The sequence below is a fragment of the Takifugu rubripes genome, chromosome 16 (genome assembly GCF_901000725.2).
Source record: "Takifugu rubripes chromosome 16, fTakRub1.2, whole genome shotgun sequence".
Taxonomy (NCBI): domain Eukaryota; kingdom Metazoa; phylum Chordata; class Actinopteri; order Tetraodontiformes; family Tetraodontidae; genus Takifugu; species Takifugu rubripes.
The window spans coordinates 11476418-11493645 of record NC_042300.1 but is presented as its reverse complement, the minus strand read 5'-3'; the positions used below and the strand labels follow the sequence as shown (position 1 = coordinate 11493645).

At 47.1% G+C, this 17228-nt stretch overlaps 2 protein-coding genes across 2 annotated transcripts; one reads left to right on the top strand and one right to left on the bottom strand.

Annotated features, from left to right (window-relative positions):
- Positions 1-2266: 2266 nt before the first annotated feature.
- ripply2 (ripply transcriptional repressor 2) lies at positions 2267-3688 on the bottom strand. The gene is made up of 3 exons (XM_003971867.2): positions 2852-3688; positions 2697-2767; positions 2267-2617 (listed from the first exon to the last, which is right to left on the bottom strand). The coding sequence occupies exons 1-3, from the start codon at positions 2972-2974 to the stop codon at positions 2455-2457; spliced, it is 357 nt and encodes a 118-aa protein (XP_003971916.1). The 5' UTR covers positions 2975-3688; the 3' UTR covers positions 2267-2454.
- Positions 2804-14254, top strand: LOC101068178 (melanocortin-2 receptor accessory protein 2B-like). Its single transcript, XM_003971866.2, has 5 exons — positions 2804-2943; positions 6845-6928; positions 10802-11199; positions 11545-11644; positions 12002-14254. Exons 3-5 carry the CDS (start codon positions 11082-11084, stop codon positions 12468-12470), a joined length of 687 nt encoding a protein of 228 aa, XP_003971915.1. The 5' UTR covers positions 2804-2943; positions 6845-6928; positions 10802-11081; the 3' UTR covers positions 12471-14254.
- The last annotated feature ends 2974 nt before the right edge of the window (positions 14255-17228 follow it).

The following is a 17228-nucleotide window of genomic DNA, read 5'->3' as shown; positions in this document are numbered from 1 at the left end:
TAACTGTATATCTTCCACGTTTTCAGGTGCCTCTTTCTTCTTCTTCGTTTGATTTGATTGGCGGCTTGCAACAGACTTCTGGGTGTACTACCGCCACCTATCCAGGTGCCCCCTCCACAGAACCGTCAACAGAAGCGATCGCACAGTGCCCCCTGCTGGCTCAGATATGAACGACCTTCTCCAGTCCATCAGGTCATCTCCAATCTTAGTCGACCAGTGACAGCTGGAAGTGTGACTGTGGGAAGAGAGCGGAGTTTGCTCTGACGAGTCACACTCCGTCACCTCTGCTGGTGTGTGTGATCACACCACAGCACACACTTGCCCACAACCACAGATAACTGGCAAAAATCACACAAGGCCACAAAATCAGTGGTGTGAAAAGTGCAATGTCAGCAGACTGGCTTAAATCATATTAGGGCAATAGTTTGGGAACCTGACAGCAAACTTGTTATTTTTTTGCACATAGATAAATGTGAGGACACATGAAACCTGTTGAGAAGTGATGTCACCAGTTCCCCGCGGCAGAGGCTGAGGGAGGGCTTTTGAATGGTTTTCACCCCTTTAGGTGTGTCTTCACACTCCCATTCACACCAGCCCCTGGGAAAGTTCAGCACATGTCTGGAAAATGTGCAAAAGTTCATCAAAGTTCAAAATACTCATCAACACTGTTCATGTCAACCACCAGATTAATCAAAATCTCTCATTACCTCTCATTTGTAGTTGCACGTCTCCACTCTGATAGAAGCATTTCTTCACGTGTGACTGTCTTTCTGCTCATTTCTCAGCTTCATCTGCGTCATTTTCTATGGAAGCGAAAAAGAAAACCTTCACATTCGTCTACATACACACTGTTTAATCAACTTCCTCCTCCCAGAAACAGCAAAAAAGATGATTTATTGCTCCAGTTTATGTCATGAAAGTGCTTCAACCGGCTTAAACATTCAGGAAAAGGTCAGAGGTTCATCAGACAAGGCTTCGGGTGCTGGTTTTATATTAACGCCTGGGGTGAACAGATTTCACACCTGAATAAGTGACGCTCCTGAACGCAGCAGCTCTGACACCCGGGCCTGGGAAAGTCTGCAGCAGCACGAAGTTGAAGAGGTTATCGGGCCAACACCGCCGTCGCTGCCTTGCATACGCTTATCCAGCAACATGAAACATTCATTACACCACTCTGTGTGTGTGCATGCGTGCCTGCTCTTGTAATGTCTACATATTGAATAGCAAAATCCTCATTCTATTAAAAGTGAGGGCGTTTTTATGAAATGAGGACATTTTGGCTGGTCCTCACACTGAGAGTTAAGATGTGGCTTTAAGGCTGTGTTCACAATTTGGTTTCTATTATGTGTTATGCCTATAAAGGTCCTCACAAGGATGTAAATAAATGAGTGTGTGTGTGTGTGTGTTCTATTATGTATTATGCCTATAAAAGTCCTTACAAAGATGTAAATAAAGGAGTGTGTGTTTCCTTTGGACTTCTTGATTATTGAAGGTGTCATCGGGGTTTTGGGATTATGGTGATGATTAGCTTCACGCTAAAGCTGTTGTGGAATCTAATCTAATCCAGGTTCTGAAGCGTGTGTTAGAAACAAAATGGACTGACTCCAAGGTGACGAGCCCACCATGCGTCAGGGCAACGTGTGCAAACGTTGCACCCCATAAAACACCCGAAGGCTGCTGCAAAGGTTCCCACGGATGTTTGGTCAAGAATGGCGATGAAGTTCATCAGAACAGGAATGTTTGGACTGAATCCTGTGGATTAAATGAATAAAAACAACAAGGATTCTTCTTTAATACACTGGACTAAAAACCAAAAATGCATCATTGCAGCCAAGATGAGCTGCAGCTAATTAGAGCCTGTCTGCTGGTACTTAAATCGATGTTTGCTTATTTTCCCAGGTGGACAAAATCCGCGTTTTGGTTCAGACAGGGTCAGCTTTTATTTGGGTTTTTATAATTCTTTAATTCTGTCAAACGCCTCTCGTCCCCCCATCCAGCCACGACCTTCTGCAGATCTCGACACCTCTCACGTGTCACGCTGCCCCCGCGCGTCCGCAGGCGCAGAAAATGACGCGCTGGTTTCCGGGACTGTTTCCGTGGGAACAGCAGGCGGATGTGTCTTCAAATACACCCCAGAAATCTCAAGATTGTGTCAATAATATGGATTATTGAGATGCGAAGCACAGAGAACTTTCCAGCTCTGTTTTTAAGTATAAAGGGTCAATGTTTGATTCTCAATTATTAAAACCCCACTAACATCGTTTTCGGTGATTTTATTGAGAATTTCAGCACATTTGATACAGTAAACGCATAAAACGAATAATTTAGAATTAACATTTTTTGTTTCGTTCGCGGGTAAAAAAGTCTATTTACAGATATTTACAGTAAATAAGTTAAGAGGAATATATTATAACGTTACGCCGCAGAGACTTTAAAGGCTCTGGGCAGAAACGGTTAATTCAGTTCTTTTTCCATCTCCTCTTCCTCCTCGTCGCTGTCTTCATCACTGCTGGAGTCTTCATACACACAGATGGTCGCTTGGACCGGATAGTTGCGCAGCAGCGTCTCTGCGTCCCGGTACAGGTAGTCGAAGCACTTGGACTTGGGCCAGAACAACCTTAACGAAGCAGATCAGCATTAACTCAAGATCCCCGATCGCCAACGAGCAGAGCCTGGTTCCAAATGCTGCCGCTTACCTGACGGGATGCACAAAGGGCGGGGTTTTGGGCTGCTTCGCCAAAGGTTGGTCACCGTGAGAAGAAAGAGCCTGAGGGTTAAAAGTCAGAAAGACCTTTTTAGGCTTCTGTGAACCACAAACGGACACCAGGGCGGAAACCTTCCCAAAACTCACTCTGTCCACACCGGGACTGTCCTCTCCCCCCGTCCACGGTCTCCACAAACCACCGGGCTGCCGGGTCCCGCCGCTTCCATTAAACGCTGAAGGTAATCCACTGTTGCCTGTGAATGTCGCCATAGTTCCTTGCAGCCGTCAGCCTCTGAACGTCCTGAGAGAATGCTTGTGCGATGGCAGGAGCCTGGTATTTATCAGGGCCCTGCGCGCCGGTGCCAAATTGCGCCTGTGACGCCCCTCAACGCGGCACAGTGTCGAGGTGCGAGATCACACTTGAGCAAACCCGAGCCACATGTTCGCTCCCCATCTCCGTGAGTCCCCTGGGACCTTCGATTTGTGAGACGGTATATTTTCATCACAACACAACATACATTTCAATCAGCAGCGCCTGTGGGTGCGTCACTAAGTATATTGGGTTTTGAAAGACGATGACGTGCATGAGCAGCCTCTCGTGGCTCCTGTGCAGACACGTGATGCGTTTACGTGCCCAGACATTTGTGTATATTTGTGTATTAACAGATCTGAAACGTGTGCTGAACTCTTCAACCTTTCGGCGTCTCCATGCGGCGCCATTTGTGTGAGAGGTGTGAACAAACACGTGGCCCACTGTCGTGACCCGCGGCGGGGGTCGTCGCAGAAGGCTCGTGTGCGTGTGCGGAGCGGGCTGGCCACGCGTCAGTCATGTGCACGGGTCAACAGCGGGGGCTGCGCCTCAGCAGATGACGGGAAACGTGAACGCATCGTTCACGCGCTCGGGAATGAGGAATTATATCAGCAATTTGCGGCTTTCATACAAGTGGCTGCACGAAGTGTGAATTTAATCAGTCCCGTCCTACCTCCCAGTGCGCGCCAGTAGGGAGCAGTGCTGGTCTGGTCTTTTATAATGGATTTATAATTGTGGAGTTTTTTCTCTCCAGCTCATAGGTTCTGTTTTATTTATTTAATTAGTTAAAGTAGCACTTTAAAATCGGCAGGATCTGAACAGTGTGAGGTGCTAATTTGCGTAGAAAAATAGGGGTTTGTATTAGGACCAATTTCGTGTCTTCATCCTCTGCCTGTTCCTCCATTAGAACGACATCTTTTGTGTCATAAATGGCGCGTTTTGGTTTCGTTTTTTCCCCCCCCATAATAGGTATTTGGAGGGATCTCGGAGGGAATGAAAGAACACAAAAGGACAGAAAAGAGCACATGTCCGCTCTCTGAATGCAGCAGAAATTCAGGTTTCATGTCAGCAGCACGTCCCCATGCAAATGGACAAAACACTGAGGACTCCGGCAGTGAAAAAGTCCCCTAGTGAGAAACTAAAGCCTGAGCAAACGGACGTGTTCTGAGGAAGAGAAGTGAGCTGACGAAGGCATCGTGATCAACCTATTCCCAAGATGTCCGTCCTCTGGAAAGTTCGAATCGGGCCCAGAACCCCTCCGATGAGCACATCATATTTTAAAATACCTCCAATTTTAGATGCCACTCACTCACATTTGCAGCTTAAAAAAACAGAAACGTGGGCAAATCTGCTAATAATTGATGATTCAGCTTATTCCCACAGCCAATAGACCTGGAAATTTTCCTTCCGGTGCTTCTCTTCAGAATTGGGAATAAACACATGAAGGCAGCAGGGAAGCGTCGCCTCAAGCGGAAACGGAGGAAGTTTTGGGCCAAAATGGTGGGTGCGAGGGCGGTTGTGTCATCTGTCGTCACCGGGAAAAGAGCCGAGCCAATCCAGACGTGGCGTCCTTTAAACTAGCTTAAACACCCAAAGCTAAAGAGCCAAGACATGAAACACGTGGAGGTCGTGCCTCTGGCGCTCGTGACACGACTCAGGATATTACATCTATGATGAGCCTGTTGTTGTTGTTGATGATGATGATGATGATGATGATGATGATGATGATGATATAAACATGGTGATTTTCAGCTGCACTTGAAAACTTGTTCTGCTACTGCTGCTACTACTGCGCTGCTGCTACTGTGCTGCTGCTGCTACCGTGCTACTGCTGCTGCTACTGCGCTGCTGCTACTGTGCTGCTGCTGCTACTGTGCTGCTGCTGTGCTACTGCTGCTGCTACTACCGTGCTACTGCTGCTACTACTGTGCTACTGCTGCTACTACTGCTGCTGCTACTACCGTGCTACTGCTGCTACTACTGTGCTGCTGCTGCTGCTGCTACTGCGCTGCTGCTACTGTGCTACTGCTGCTACTGCTGCTGCTACTGTGCTGCTGCTGCTGTGCTACTGCTGCTACTGCTGCTACTGCTGCTGCTACTGTGCTACTGCTGCTACTACTGCTGCTGCTACTACCGTGCTACTGCTGCTACTACTGCGCTGCTGCTGCTGTGCTACTGCTGCTACTGCTGCTGCTACTGTGCTACTGCTGCTACTACTGCTGCTGCTACTACCGTGCTACTGCTGCTACTACTGTGCTGCTGCTGCTGTGCTACTGCTGCTGCTACTGTGCTACTGCTGCTACTACTGTGCTGCTGCTGCTGTGCTACTGCTGCTGCTACTGTGCTGCTACTACTGTGCTACTGCTGCTGCTACTGTGCTACTGCTGCTGCTACTACTGTGCTACTGCTGCTACTACTGTGCTACTGCTGCTACTACTGTGCTGCTGCTGTGCTGCTACTGTTCTGCTGCTACTGAAACCCTCTGGCCGTCCTTTTCTGCAACAGAGACGCACGGCGTTACGGTTTGAAAAAAAGGACGTGGAGCCGCTGACGCAGACAGGCTCCATGGACACACACACATAAACACACACATAGACAAACACACACACACATAAACACACACACACACATACTCCAGCTGTTTTGTCTAAACACAGAGCAGTTTGGGAACCCTGCGGCTTCACTACAGCAACAAATGGACTTGATCTCTCCTCCATTTGCCTAATTTAATCCTTCATTAACAGAACGCGTTGGCTGAACTCACATGGGGGCAGTCTGGGGGGGGCAAAGCTGAATTCCAGATATGGAGGTGCCGACTGCTTGATTTGAAAACGTGAGCCTTCTATTAGTGCCGATTAAAGGTGATTACAGCAGCAAATTTGATCAAAAAGCAGTCTGACAGCAGCCCCCCCAGTCCTCCACTTCATCCTCACCGGGCCGAATCTGCATGTGAGTCGTGAGCTTGAACCCGTCCTGCTGGTCCTCATGTGAGGCCATGATAAACTCATTACTCTGAGCATGTTTACTGTAGCCTCTGTGTACTGAGCTATGTTCTCAGAACGGCTGCAGGAAAGGTCAGACTGATCTTGGATCGGGTTTAATTGAAGTCCTGCGTGTTTCCCTGGTTACGATGATGCATGGCGGTAGTCTTCATGATGAGCAGAAGAGTTCAGAGACTGATATTATTAACAGGGCAACTCTTAAGTTCAATGACAATAAAATACATGAAGCAACACCAACTTCGGTGCAGCAAATGGGGTATATAAATCATTTCCTACTTGTGGAATCGTGTCACGGACCAGACGAGAACCCAGATTTAGGCTGAACGCGGCTTTATTGTCAGACACCGACAACAGACAGAATTTACCGGGGAGCAGGGAGAACAGAATGGTCAGGAACAGGCAAGGTCGGAACCGGGCAGGCAGGCAAACAGGAAAACGCTGGAAAGTCATCGGAACACGATTAACGCTCTGGCCGGGAGCTGGTGTGCCTCCGGGGATTAAGAAAGGGGCACACCTGGGCCACAACAGCCGCGACAGAATCGCGGATTATATTTTTTTCCTGCTGTCAGTGACTGATCCAAATCTGACAGTGTTGTGCAAATATATTTGTGAGTCTCATCCATCCCAGCCGAGAAAAAAAAACCCCAGCAAAAACCCTCCCGCAAGCGTCGCTTTGGATGACAAAGACATGAGAGCTGCTGGGACTGATGTTGCAAGACGTCTGAGATGAAATAAAATCCCACAGACTCTGAAACCACAACCAGACACACAAAGGGAACTTAATCCTCATTTCCTCTCTTCTTTTCTTTTCTTTGTGAGAAAATGTAGATAACAGGCGTTAGCACACCGATGTCCTGAGAGCAACAAGGTGGGAGATCTCCCTCCTGGTGATGCACAGAGCCACCCTGTCAGGTGAGTAGGGTGTCTAACAGCCCTGAATGTTGCAGGAGTCCTTCAGACAGAGAGAGGGAGAGAAGCACGTGGAAAAGAAAAGCTCTGATGAAAACAACATGGGGGGGGGGGGGGGCTACATCACTGAGTTATAAAAAAAATACTATAATTGGCAACAGTATTACCTAAAAATGCAGATATTTTGCTATAGTTGTCCAGCAGAATCCTGTTTTTAAACGAACCGGGGGGATGAATTTGAATGTGGACACTTCTCAAACAGCCTCAAAATATGACATTAAAGTTACTTGGGAATGTTCACATTGTGTGGATTATTCCAGAAATGTGTCTGAAATCAAGACACCTGCTTTTTAAATTCCCTTCCCACCAGATTAAAGGAAAATGTCAGCATTTCCGGCATGTGTGTTTAGAGCAGTACGGAAGAAAGCATCTGATCAATATGAGAGACACTTTGTGGGATGAGATTTATATCATGGTTGATGGCAGAACTAACCACTTACAGGCTCCGCCCCCTCTGTTCTGGGGTAAGGACCATCAGAACATCATTATTTGAACTTGCTGCTTCCTCTAAAGTGGAAAATTCTGCATTTGTTGACAAAAGCAAAGGTGCCTTGAGTGAGGTTCCTTGGGAACCAAGGCAGCATCGGCCCCCCTTGAAAAGGTGCTTTGATGAGTTAAGATGTGGACAAGCAGTCTCCATGGCAACGTGCACTGTTAAATCCTCCTGAGTTTACAAATCCTTGTCTTTATCCTGACTGATTGCTCTTTTTTTGCACTCTTTCAAGATTCAAGATTCAAGATGTACTTTATTCATCCCGTAGGGAAATTGAATTGTAGTAGCAGCCTAACGTGGATTAATATAACTGTAGTCTAGGTTTTGTATTTACAAAGTATAGAAATAGAATAAATAAATACAAATAAGATTAGAACGTTATAAGCATATATACAGCATATATTATAAGAATATATATAATATATACACAATATAATATATACATATTATAAGCATTATAAGCATATATACATAAATATAGAATAAAATAGAAATAAAATTACAACATAAACATTAGACAATTATTGTTATTGAGTGGGTTTGGATGAATTATAGAGTTTAATGGTGGACGGCAGGAAGGACTTCCTGTCCCGTTCCTTAGAGCAGCGAGGCTGCAGGAGTCTGCTGCTGAAGCTGCTTCTCAGTTTGTCCACTGTGTTATGGAGGGGGGGGGGGGATTGTCCATGATTGTCCGCAGTTTCAACACCATCCTGTCCCTCACCACCTCGTCCAAAGTTTGCAAGATTACAGCCAACAACAGACCCTGCCTTTTTGATGAGTTTGTTAAGTCTGTTGGCATCCAACCTCTTAAGACCCAAGCTCTTGTTTGATATGCAATTTTTATTTCTCTTTGCTATTTGGACTTATTGGAACCCGATAAGTATAAAAACTAAGCATCATCTTTTGACATGATGTAGTTTTAGAGAAAAATGATGGCCACATATGTGTACACTCGGTCTGAATTACCATAAAGCACAATAAAATCAATAATAAAGTTTTTGTGTAATAGAATGAAAAACTCTTTATTTGAATCCTGAATACAGGTTAGACTGTAATGACAATAATAACACATTATTAATAACACATACAAACATAGTTTTGAACATGTTTTAAACATCACAGCCCAAAAAACAAAACAAAATAACATGTCATATGTCTGTCACATCTATATATGAAATTCTACGTAACAGTTGCGCTCGGTTTGAACACCTTGCAGGTCACACAACGCACTCGGGTTCTCCCTGTGCAGCCTGCTGCTCTGCATCGTGCTGCATTCTTCATGCTGATCATCTCTGGGAGATGTGCATTAGCCCTCCTGCGGACAGACACATGGGGCACTGCCATCACTGGACGTTTTTTCCCTTGTAAGGAGTCATCTTCTCCCTCTGACAGCTCTGGAAAGTCTGCATCATCTTCTTGACTGTGATGCTGGACCAAGAAGGTCCTGGCCACTTCCATGCGAAACTCCAGGAACTGCATGATGCTCTTCCTTGATGCACCACACGTTGTCAGATCTTTGCGATAGAGTAGCCAGCTGTTGGCTAAAGCCAGATCTGTGAAGTGCATGAGCATCCTCATTGTCCACTTCTTAGTACGGCTGCTCATGCGATAATAACTGATCATTCTGTCGGTCAAGTCAACTCCACCCATCTTGAGGTTGTACTCCCGGACAATGCTTGGTCGGGAGACAGACACATATTTTTTCTGTTTCCTGTCCCAGCGCCGGCAGGTGTCTTCAGGTTGTGTACCATGAACAGCAGATATCATGAGAACTGGTTTGTTGTCAAACCACTTCACGACACACAACTGTCCATCTTCAGTAGAAACTTCTTTTGAAGTACCTCTTCCTGCATTTTGCATGATTTTATCAGCAGGTAACTTCTGCACTGCTGCAGTGACCCGGTTCTTCATTACTGTACCAGTCATGTACAGCTCCTTCTTCAGCATTTGCTCCGCACCTTGGATTCTTGTGAAGAGCCGGTCACAATACACTTTTGTGCCACGATGCAGAGTTTGACACAGACGAGCCATGACTAAACTTCCCAAACCCAGACCCTCTGGTTCTTCGACCTGCTCACGCAATGCAGCTGAACCTTGATACAGATCAAAGTCCAGCACAATGCCATCTGTTGTGGCACAAACAAAGTTCTTTATGCCAACAGGGTTCGGCTTCATTGGCAAATACTGCCTACATGGACAGGCTCCTGTGAAAGGAATCATCTGTTCATCGATCGATACGCATTCAGGCCGAGTCTGAGACCTGCAGCCTTGCAAAATCCTATCCAGAAAAGGTCGCCCCTCCTGTGTTGCTCATCAGGGGGTCGGACACACAGCTCCGCAGTCTCACAAACTGTGGCCGACCTGTCAGGTAGTCCTCGATCCAAGAAACAAGGGGAGCATCCATCTGCATCTTCTCCAACTTAGCCCTCAGCAGTCTTGGCTGGATGGTGTTGAAGGCAGAAGAGAAGTCGAAGAACATGACCCGCACTGTGGTGTTTAGTCTGTCCAAGGAGGAGTAAGCCCTCTGCAGCAGGTATATCACTGCGTCATTAACCCCCACCTTGGGCTGATAGGCAAACTGCAGAGGGTCCTGAAAGGGGCTCACCAGAGGTCTGAGGTGTGTCAGCACCAGCCGCTCCATGACCTTCATAATGTGGGAGGTCAGTGCTATTGGCCTGTAGTCACTCGGTGCCACAGGATGGGTCTTCTTCGGCACCGGGACCAGGCAGGATGTCTTCCAAAGCACTGGGATCCTCTGAAGAACAGGTGCTGCAGTGTTCCACACAGCTGCCTGGAGCAGTTCTTCAGCACTCGTGGGCTGATGCCGTCCGGTCCGGTTCAACAAGTTCTTCACTGGAATAATTAAAGTACACTCCCACGAGTGTGTGTGGGTAACCAGCCAAGTCATTGTGGCCATTTTTAATGTGCTATAAAAGAATTAACCAGCTCTTTATACTTGAAACGTCATTTTTAATCAGATCCTCGACCGACCAGTGCAGTCTATTGTCACTGGCCACCAGGTGGCGCTGCGAGAAAGAGGAAGGTCCTTGTTTTCAACCACTTCACGCCAAAACGTTGAAATAAACTGTGGTCACACGATGCCTGAGGTCTGTTATTAAGTAGGTTCGGGCAGTAAAACATGTAAATAAGCTAAATCCAGATGTTTTCTTTACACTCGGGGCATCGGATCATTAATGATCATTAAAATGCAAAACGCATCTGATAAAAAAATGTCAAAATTGTTTTTATAGAACCTATTTCGGTGTGTGTGTGTGTGTGTGTGTGTGTGTGTGTGTGTGTGTGTGTGTGTGTGTGTGTGCCAGAGAGAGAGAGAGAGACAGAGGCGGCGTCGCGCACCGAGGAGCTCGAACGCGTGAACGGGGGCGATACAAACACGGATGCTTACATTCTACCAAAGGCGCACAGCATCTGACCTTTCCAGGGAAACCCCGAAGCCGCTTCAGCATCGCGCAGAGGCTTCCCAGCGCGGGAAATCGGGGCGAGTGTGTCCAAATTTCCTGGTCCGTGACCGCCCAGGACGCACCGCGCCGCTTCGGGACCAGCTTAAGGGGCTTCTGCCGGGACAGGAGAAGGTGCGGGATCATGTCCGCCCGCGGTAACCGCAGCCAGAGCAGCGCACGTCGCGGAGACTACATCTGGCAGTATGAGTACTATGACTACGATGAGCCGGTGTCGTTCGAAGGACTCAGAGCGCACAGATGTGAGGAGAACCGATGTTGATAGATTTAACGTTCGTTTGAGTCTGGTCCAGGTTACACACCTGCTTCTGCTTTACTATTATATTAGCTCAATCAGTCTTTTTAGGATTCCTCAGCTCAGTTCTGATGCCTCTCCTGCCCTGTCTGTGCTGCTGACTAGTGAAAAGTCTTTTTCAACCAGGGAAAAGATGATAAATGACCTTTTTGGAACACAGAAAGCTCCATAACTGGACACTTGGTCATTTCATTACACTAAATAAAGGCTCTGTAATCACAGCAACAGAGGGGAAGCAGAGCATCCATCTATGAGGCGTTAAACATCAAAGAATTCTCCTCTTTCATTTCAGACTCCATCGTCATCGGATTCTGGGTTGGACTGGCTGTGTTTGTTATTTTCATGTTCTTCGTGCTCGCGCTGCTCTCAAAGACCAGAGCGCCGCGTCAGGAGTGAGTACATTAGGCACCTACAGCCCTGCGGTCGCTTCCTTTCATTTCTGTCTGTTGCGTAGGGACGCTTTTCAGTTCCAAAGAGAGTGCTCGTGAGTCAGCTCCCACACTTCCTGTGACAGAGGGGTTCTCAGCGCCAAGGCTGCACAGAGATGCAGTCGTGGTAATGCTTCGTGGGGTCAAAGGGTCACTGTCTTATCCAACGCAGCTATCAATTAAGATTATCTGACAAACTAACAAGCATCTTTTGGTCTGTGGGAGGAAATCAAAGTACCTGAAGCTGTCATCCGAACACCTGAAGCTCTCTGCTATAGTCCTCCAACTGTAGTTCTTCATCCTTGTGTTGTTTCTCGACAGGAACCCAGAATCTGCTGACAAGCACCACCGACCTGACGGCTACCCGGTCGACATCGATTCTCTGCAGGACGAAAAGGCCCCGTCATTCACCCATCCTTTATTATCGGAGTCCCGGGCGTATTCCCATTTCTGTATTCAGAACAGTCAGGATTCTGGGAAGAAGACGTCTGAGGACAGCAGGTTTGGAGAGCAAAACCTGGCCCCACAGGTGTCCTGTCACCACCTCGGAGGCGGGAGTTCACCCAGGAGGGACACTGTGGAAGTAGATCTGGAGGGGGTCGTCAGCAAACAGCCTCTCCACGGACGTGCGGGGGACGTTACGGCAGAGGACGACTACGTCTTCTTTACTCAGTTCAACATCCCCAACTTTGTGAGCCTGGAGCAGAGCTCAGAACTGGGAGAGGAAGAGCTGCTGTACGAGCCTTCGGCGGTGCTGGAGCGGCGGGAGGCTCACTGCGACATCCACTAACAGCAACCGGGACACAGCTGGATAAATCTGCACCATAACAAGGTTCTTCTTTTCTTTCATAGGAACAAGCAGGGGAGGCCAGAAGAGACCAGCAATTTCCTTGAAAAGGAGCCAAACTCATGAGCCATACGTGTTCCATGGCCTGTCTCTGTGAGCTGAATGATGCGTTCCGCTTCCTTCTCACAGATTCCGGACTTGTTCTGCGTCCTTAAGGACAGTTAAACAAATATGCTGCGGCCTCAAATGGAGGCTTCTACTGCAGTGAGCTGAATATCAGAGACAATGTTTGCCGGAACCTCATATGAACTCATTCAAAACTGATTTCTTTTCCCACTAACTTCACCTTTAAAAACAATTTGAAGCCATGCAAATGTAAGCTTTGTGCTTTGCTCCCAAAAGAACCGCGTCATCGTTTTGTAGCACAGGTTTGTGTGATACGCTTACATGTAATTACAGGCCGATGTTGCTCGGGTATCCGTGATTAAAAAGCTGCTTGTGAAGGCATTTGTCATCAACAGACATCAATTGCGGCCTCAGACGTGTTCATAAGTGGCCAATCATAATTATTGTTAACAGACAAGCTTACCTTAGATTCAGTGGAAGTCAAGTCTTTAATTGGCCCTGTTGCCACAGATGCAGCATTTGGTGTTGGGAATGCAACAGAAAATGATTCATTTGTGACCTTTAATTATCGCTACTGCTGGCGGCTGTTGCTCCTTCGCATGATAATTAGAAAACTAGTAGATGGCAACATTAATGACGATGATCTTGGGATAAAATATCAGCCGCTCAGTCAGGAAGAACCTCTCTGCAGGACAGCTTTGGCTAAAATTGCTCATTCTTTAGCAAGCAAGTCTGGGGTTTCATTTGATGTTTAATGTGCTAACAGGCAGTGGAGGCACCAATTCCTTCATCTCCTATAAACCTACTTTTTGCTGCATCTTTAGCATGACATAAACGACAAAGACGAGTGGTAATAACCTGTCCTTTGTTCGGGATGGCTAGCCTGCGTCCTCCTATCCCTGGGAGAGGATAAGCGTGGGAAACACCCAACAGACACGCGTCTGTATGTAATGCCAACAGGAACAAAGCTTCAAGTCACTCTTGTCAGCCTCAGACACGCCAAACGCTCTGATGACAGACAGGCGGCATCAGTCGTTTCAGTCAAAGAAATAAAGAGCAGCCAAAATGGCCAAAAGCCTGGAAAAGGTCAGAATTATCTGTGTCTGTCAAATTTGAAAGCAGATTTAGAGTTCATGGTGGCTGCAGATCTCCAGAGGGTTAAATGGTCAGTCAAGGGGTGTAGTGAGGGGCCACATCCAGTGGGTGGGGTTGTAGAGTTACTACCGTGCAGAAGAGACGTTTGCTCCTTAGTCTGAACAGGTCCAAGAAGGTTCTACAAAGTCTCCAGCAAGCATGTTTTCGGTTGGCAATGACACCACCGAACATGGAGAGAGGGGGGAGTGGGAGGGGAAACATCCAGAGGTGGGTGGACCTGTAGGGACCAGCTGGAGAAATGCTCCCCGAGTGGTTTTTGTCATTAGAAAATGAATGCAATGTAAATTTTTCATGGGTTTCGGCTACAGCGGTGAATAAATTAGTCATGAAACGGCCGCCAGAATGAGAGCCGGTGTTTTCTGAGCATTCTCATATAGCTGCTGGGCCACGCACCATTTTATTTTCATTTTACCTGCACTGCAGTTGTAGAAACGTGCAGAAGTTTTAAAAAGCTAAAGCAACTGAAGGCTTTCTATAAGATCTTCCCTCGGTGTTGCGCAACCCAACCTTACCTATAGTTCCTGGCTGCTGCGTCACCGCGGTGAAATTCTCGGGTGTGTTACCTGGCCCGGGCAGATTCCTCAAGCGTCACAGCACTCATTGCCATGACGGGGGAGAAAATGCACAGTTAGTGCATTTAGCATGACAGCTGGCATTACGCAGGGAACGCAGCCCTCAAAATATAAATTAAGTGCTGACTCTGGAGACGTCGGAGAGGAGAGACGGAGCCTTTATTTTCAGTCTTCACAGGACTTCTGCTGTATTTTTCTGAGAGAGAAGAGCAAAACATGGTAAGTCCCTCTTTTAGATTTGAACAGGAGGAGTTTGGGTTTGTTGTTGACAGAGTTTGCGCAATTGTTTCTATTTGCGCTTTAGTCCGTGCAACACTTCGGTCTGCAGGTCATTAAGCTTCGGAATAAATTGCTTTGACAGGATAAATAGGGCGAAACGCAGGGCTGCCAAAACTACTCATTAGTTATGTGTTGAAACAACTGCTACCAGCGTCGCACCCACACCTGGAGGCAGCGCGGAACGTGCGTGTGTGTGTGCGTTGGGGGATAAATGCTCAAACTTGACTGGTTTTTGCTCCTGTTGAATGATTAACAATGTTAAGTACACTAAGAGCAAACGAAGAGTTGGATGAAGGGTTAAATTCCTCGTCTCAGGCACATGGAAATACTGACTTGAGTTGCGCGCCAATTATAACAGGGCTCGCCGGTTGGAAAAGTAAAAAAAACTGAATTCAACATGCTCTGAAACGCCACAGTCGGTGCGTCATTTCCCCTGGCATGGTTTGTTTAGAAACAGCCTTTTTGCTGCGTTCAAATGCTCAACCAGTGTAGGAATCTTTGCGCTCTCGTACTTAATGTGACTGGACAGTCTATTCCAGTCAAATATGTGTTGCCCAATTTCAAACGGAAATATTCCGTCTATTTGCTTCAGTCATTTTATGGTGTAAATCTTTAGTGAAATAGTGTGGAATAGTATGGGAATTTAAAAAATATTATTCTTATATCAAACACTGCACCAAATAAAGGTTAATTTACAGATATTGTAATAGTCTTCAATACAATGGTAATAGATACACACTACAGGTAAAATCATTTTTACTTTTTATAAATCACGTCGTTAGAGTCTAGCTTTGACAGCTGTGTCAGAAGTTTACGAGCAGTTTGTAAAGGCACCATCAAACCGCTGGTTTGCGTGCGCTCCGCTGGATGGGCAGAACTTGTTCTGCGCCTAACTCTTCTGCCACTCCATCTCCTCCCGTTGCTGGATTTTATCTGCCATTATAGGACTGCAAATGCACAATGTTGGTCAGTTAGCTGTGGAATCTCTTCATCTGTGATTACATCTGACTGTCTGGGTTCGGACAAAGTGTTTATTTACTAAAGGTGAGGTTACTATTCAGAAGAGCTGCGGAAAGTTGGATAAGACTGCTTCTTCTTGGCTTCTCTGATTATTTTCTGTGATGGCGGAATGATTTCTGATTGTGTTTTATGCTCTTCAGGAGTATTTGATTAAAAGCAAAATCATGTTCACAACCTACATAAAGAATCTGAATGATATGGTATTTTCCACGGTAAGATTACAGGTTATTTAGCACCTCTGCATGCTTTTGCTATGCCGAAGAATGCATGAAAAAACTGTCAACATTCCTAAGGATGAACAACTCATACTTAGGTCACAAGTCTGTTCTGGCTTTTGTTGTTCATCGACAGTTTTACGATATTTGCACGACCACATGTCAGCTGTCAGATCATAAACTGTGCGGATGTGTCTATGCATGTTACTTAATCCAGGACAAGTTTAAACAGACATTCATGTGAGTTATTTCTCTGTTCGTAGTCTGACAGCCCCCAGGAGCAGCCGGGTGCTGGGGTCTTAGGACGTATTGGGAGCTGGTTGTCGCCATGGAGGGCAAAGAGCCCGACAAGTCCCACTGAAAACGTCTCTCCGACTAGTGAGCAGGCTCTGAAGTTAGAGCTAGAAGGGGAGAGTGAAGAGACTGTGAGCTCACAGGGAAAGGCACAACAAAGAGAGGGGGAACAAAGGGAACTACACTCCAATCCGGATCCACCAGTCCTCCACAGAGTGGTTTTTGCCAGAGAAGGGGAGGACGCCACGCAGCCAGTCATTGTGGTCAACGCCAAGACAGCTGAAGCAGCACCAAGAGGGGCGGAGTCTGTGCAAATCAGGAAGAAGAGGGTAGGGCAGGGCAAGGAGAGCGAGGAGAGCAGCAGCAGTCATTCAGTGAGTGGGAATCCTGGAAAAAAGGCAGGTCATGTGACAAAACTCTCACCTGCCCACATTCAGCCTCAGGCATTGAGTGAAACACAGGCACAGGGAGGCAGGAAGCTTCAGGTGTACCTGGAAGAAACCAGCTTGGTTCAATGTGGCATAGACAGCTGTGCTGGACAGGAAGTTGTCCGCACGAAATTACCCAAAAGCGTGAAGGTTGCCGGTGCCACAAAACCGTCACTGAGCTCTAATTCACAGGAGGTATCGGTTACAAAAAGAGGGCAGAGCAAGAGGACAAATGCGAGGCCCACGCCTGGGACAGGCAGGGCTTTGGTAGGAGGGTCACTGAAACCACACAAAGACTCACAGTTTGAGCCTCAGAAAGAGCAAACAGAAGCAGACACGATGGGTCGTAAGAACGCAGCCAGGAGGAAACTGAGAAAAAACTCTGCCGGAGACAGAGGACACAGCCCCCACGAGAACAGATCAGAGAGTGGTGAAACTGTCCCAGAGGGACCAGCACCAGGTAAACAAGCGACCAGTCCTGGAGACAAAACTGCAAACTCCCTCCAGGACTCCTCTGCAAGCTCCTCCCCCCAGAACAACCCCTCCTCCAAAACCTCACTTGAACTAGGGGAGGGTGGTACTTCCTGTCCCGACACGTCCAAGGAGCACGACAACTTCCAGGACACAAACTCAGTCAGCGAAGGATCTGCGCTGTGCGCAACTGATGGGTCC

Excerpts from the sequence above, each read along its gene's own strand:
- ripply2 (XM_003971867.2), bottom strand. The coding sequence starts at position 2,974 with ATGGCGACATTCACAGGCAACAGTGGATTACCTTCAGCGTTTAATGGA. Across the intron at positions 2,768-2,851 it reads ACAGTCCCGGTGTGGACAGA|GCTCTTTCTTCTCACGGTGA; the intron begins GTGAGTTTTGGG and ends TTTAACCCTCAG. Across the intron at positions 2,618-2,696 it reads CCCTTTGTGCATCCCGTCAG|GTTGTTCTGGCCCAAGTCCA; the intron begins GTAAGCGGCAGC and ends TGCTTCGTTAAG.
- LOC101068178 (XM_003971866.2), top strand. The coding sequence starts at position 11,082 with ATGTCCGCCCGCGGTAACCGCAGCCAGAGCAGCGCACGTCGCGGAGAC. Across the intron at positions 11,200-11,544 it reads AGGACTCAGAGCGCACAGAT|ACTCCATCGTCATCGGATTC; the intron begins GTGAGGAGAACC and ends CTTTCATTTCAG. Across the intron at positions 11,645-12,001 it reads ACCAGAGCGCCGCGTCAGGA|GAACCCAGAATCTGCTGACA; the intron begins GTGAGTACATTA and ends GTTTCTCGACAG.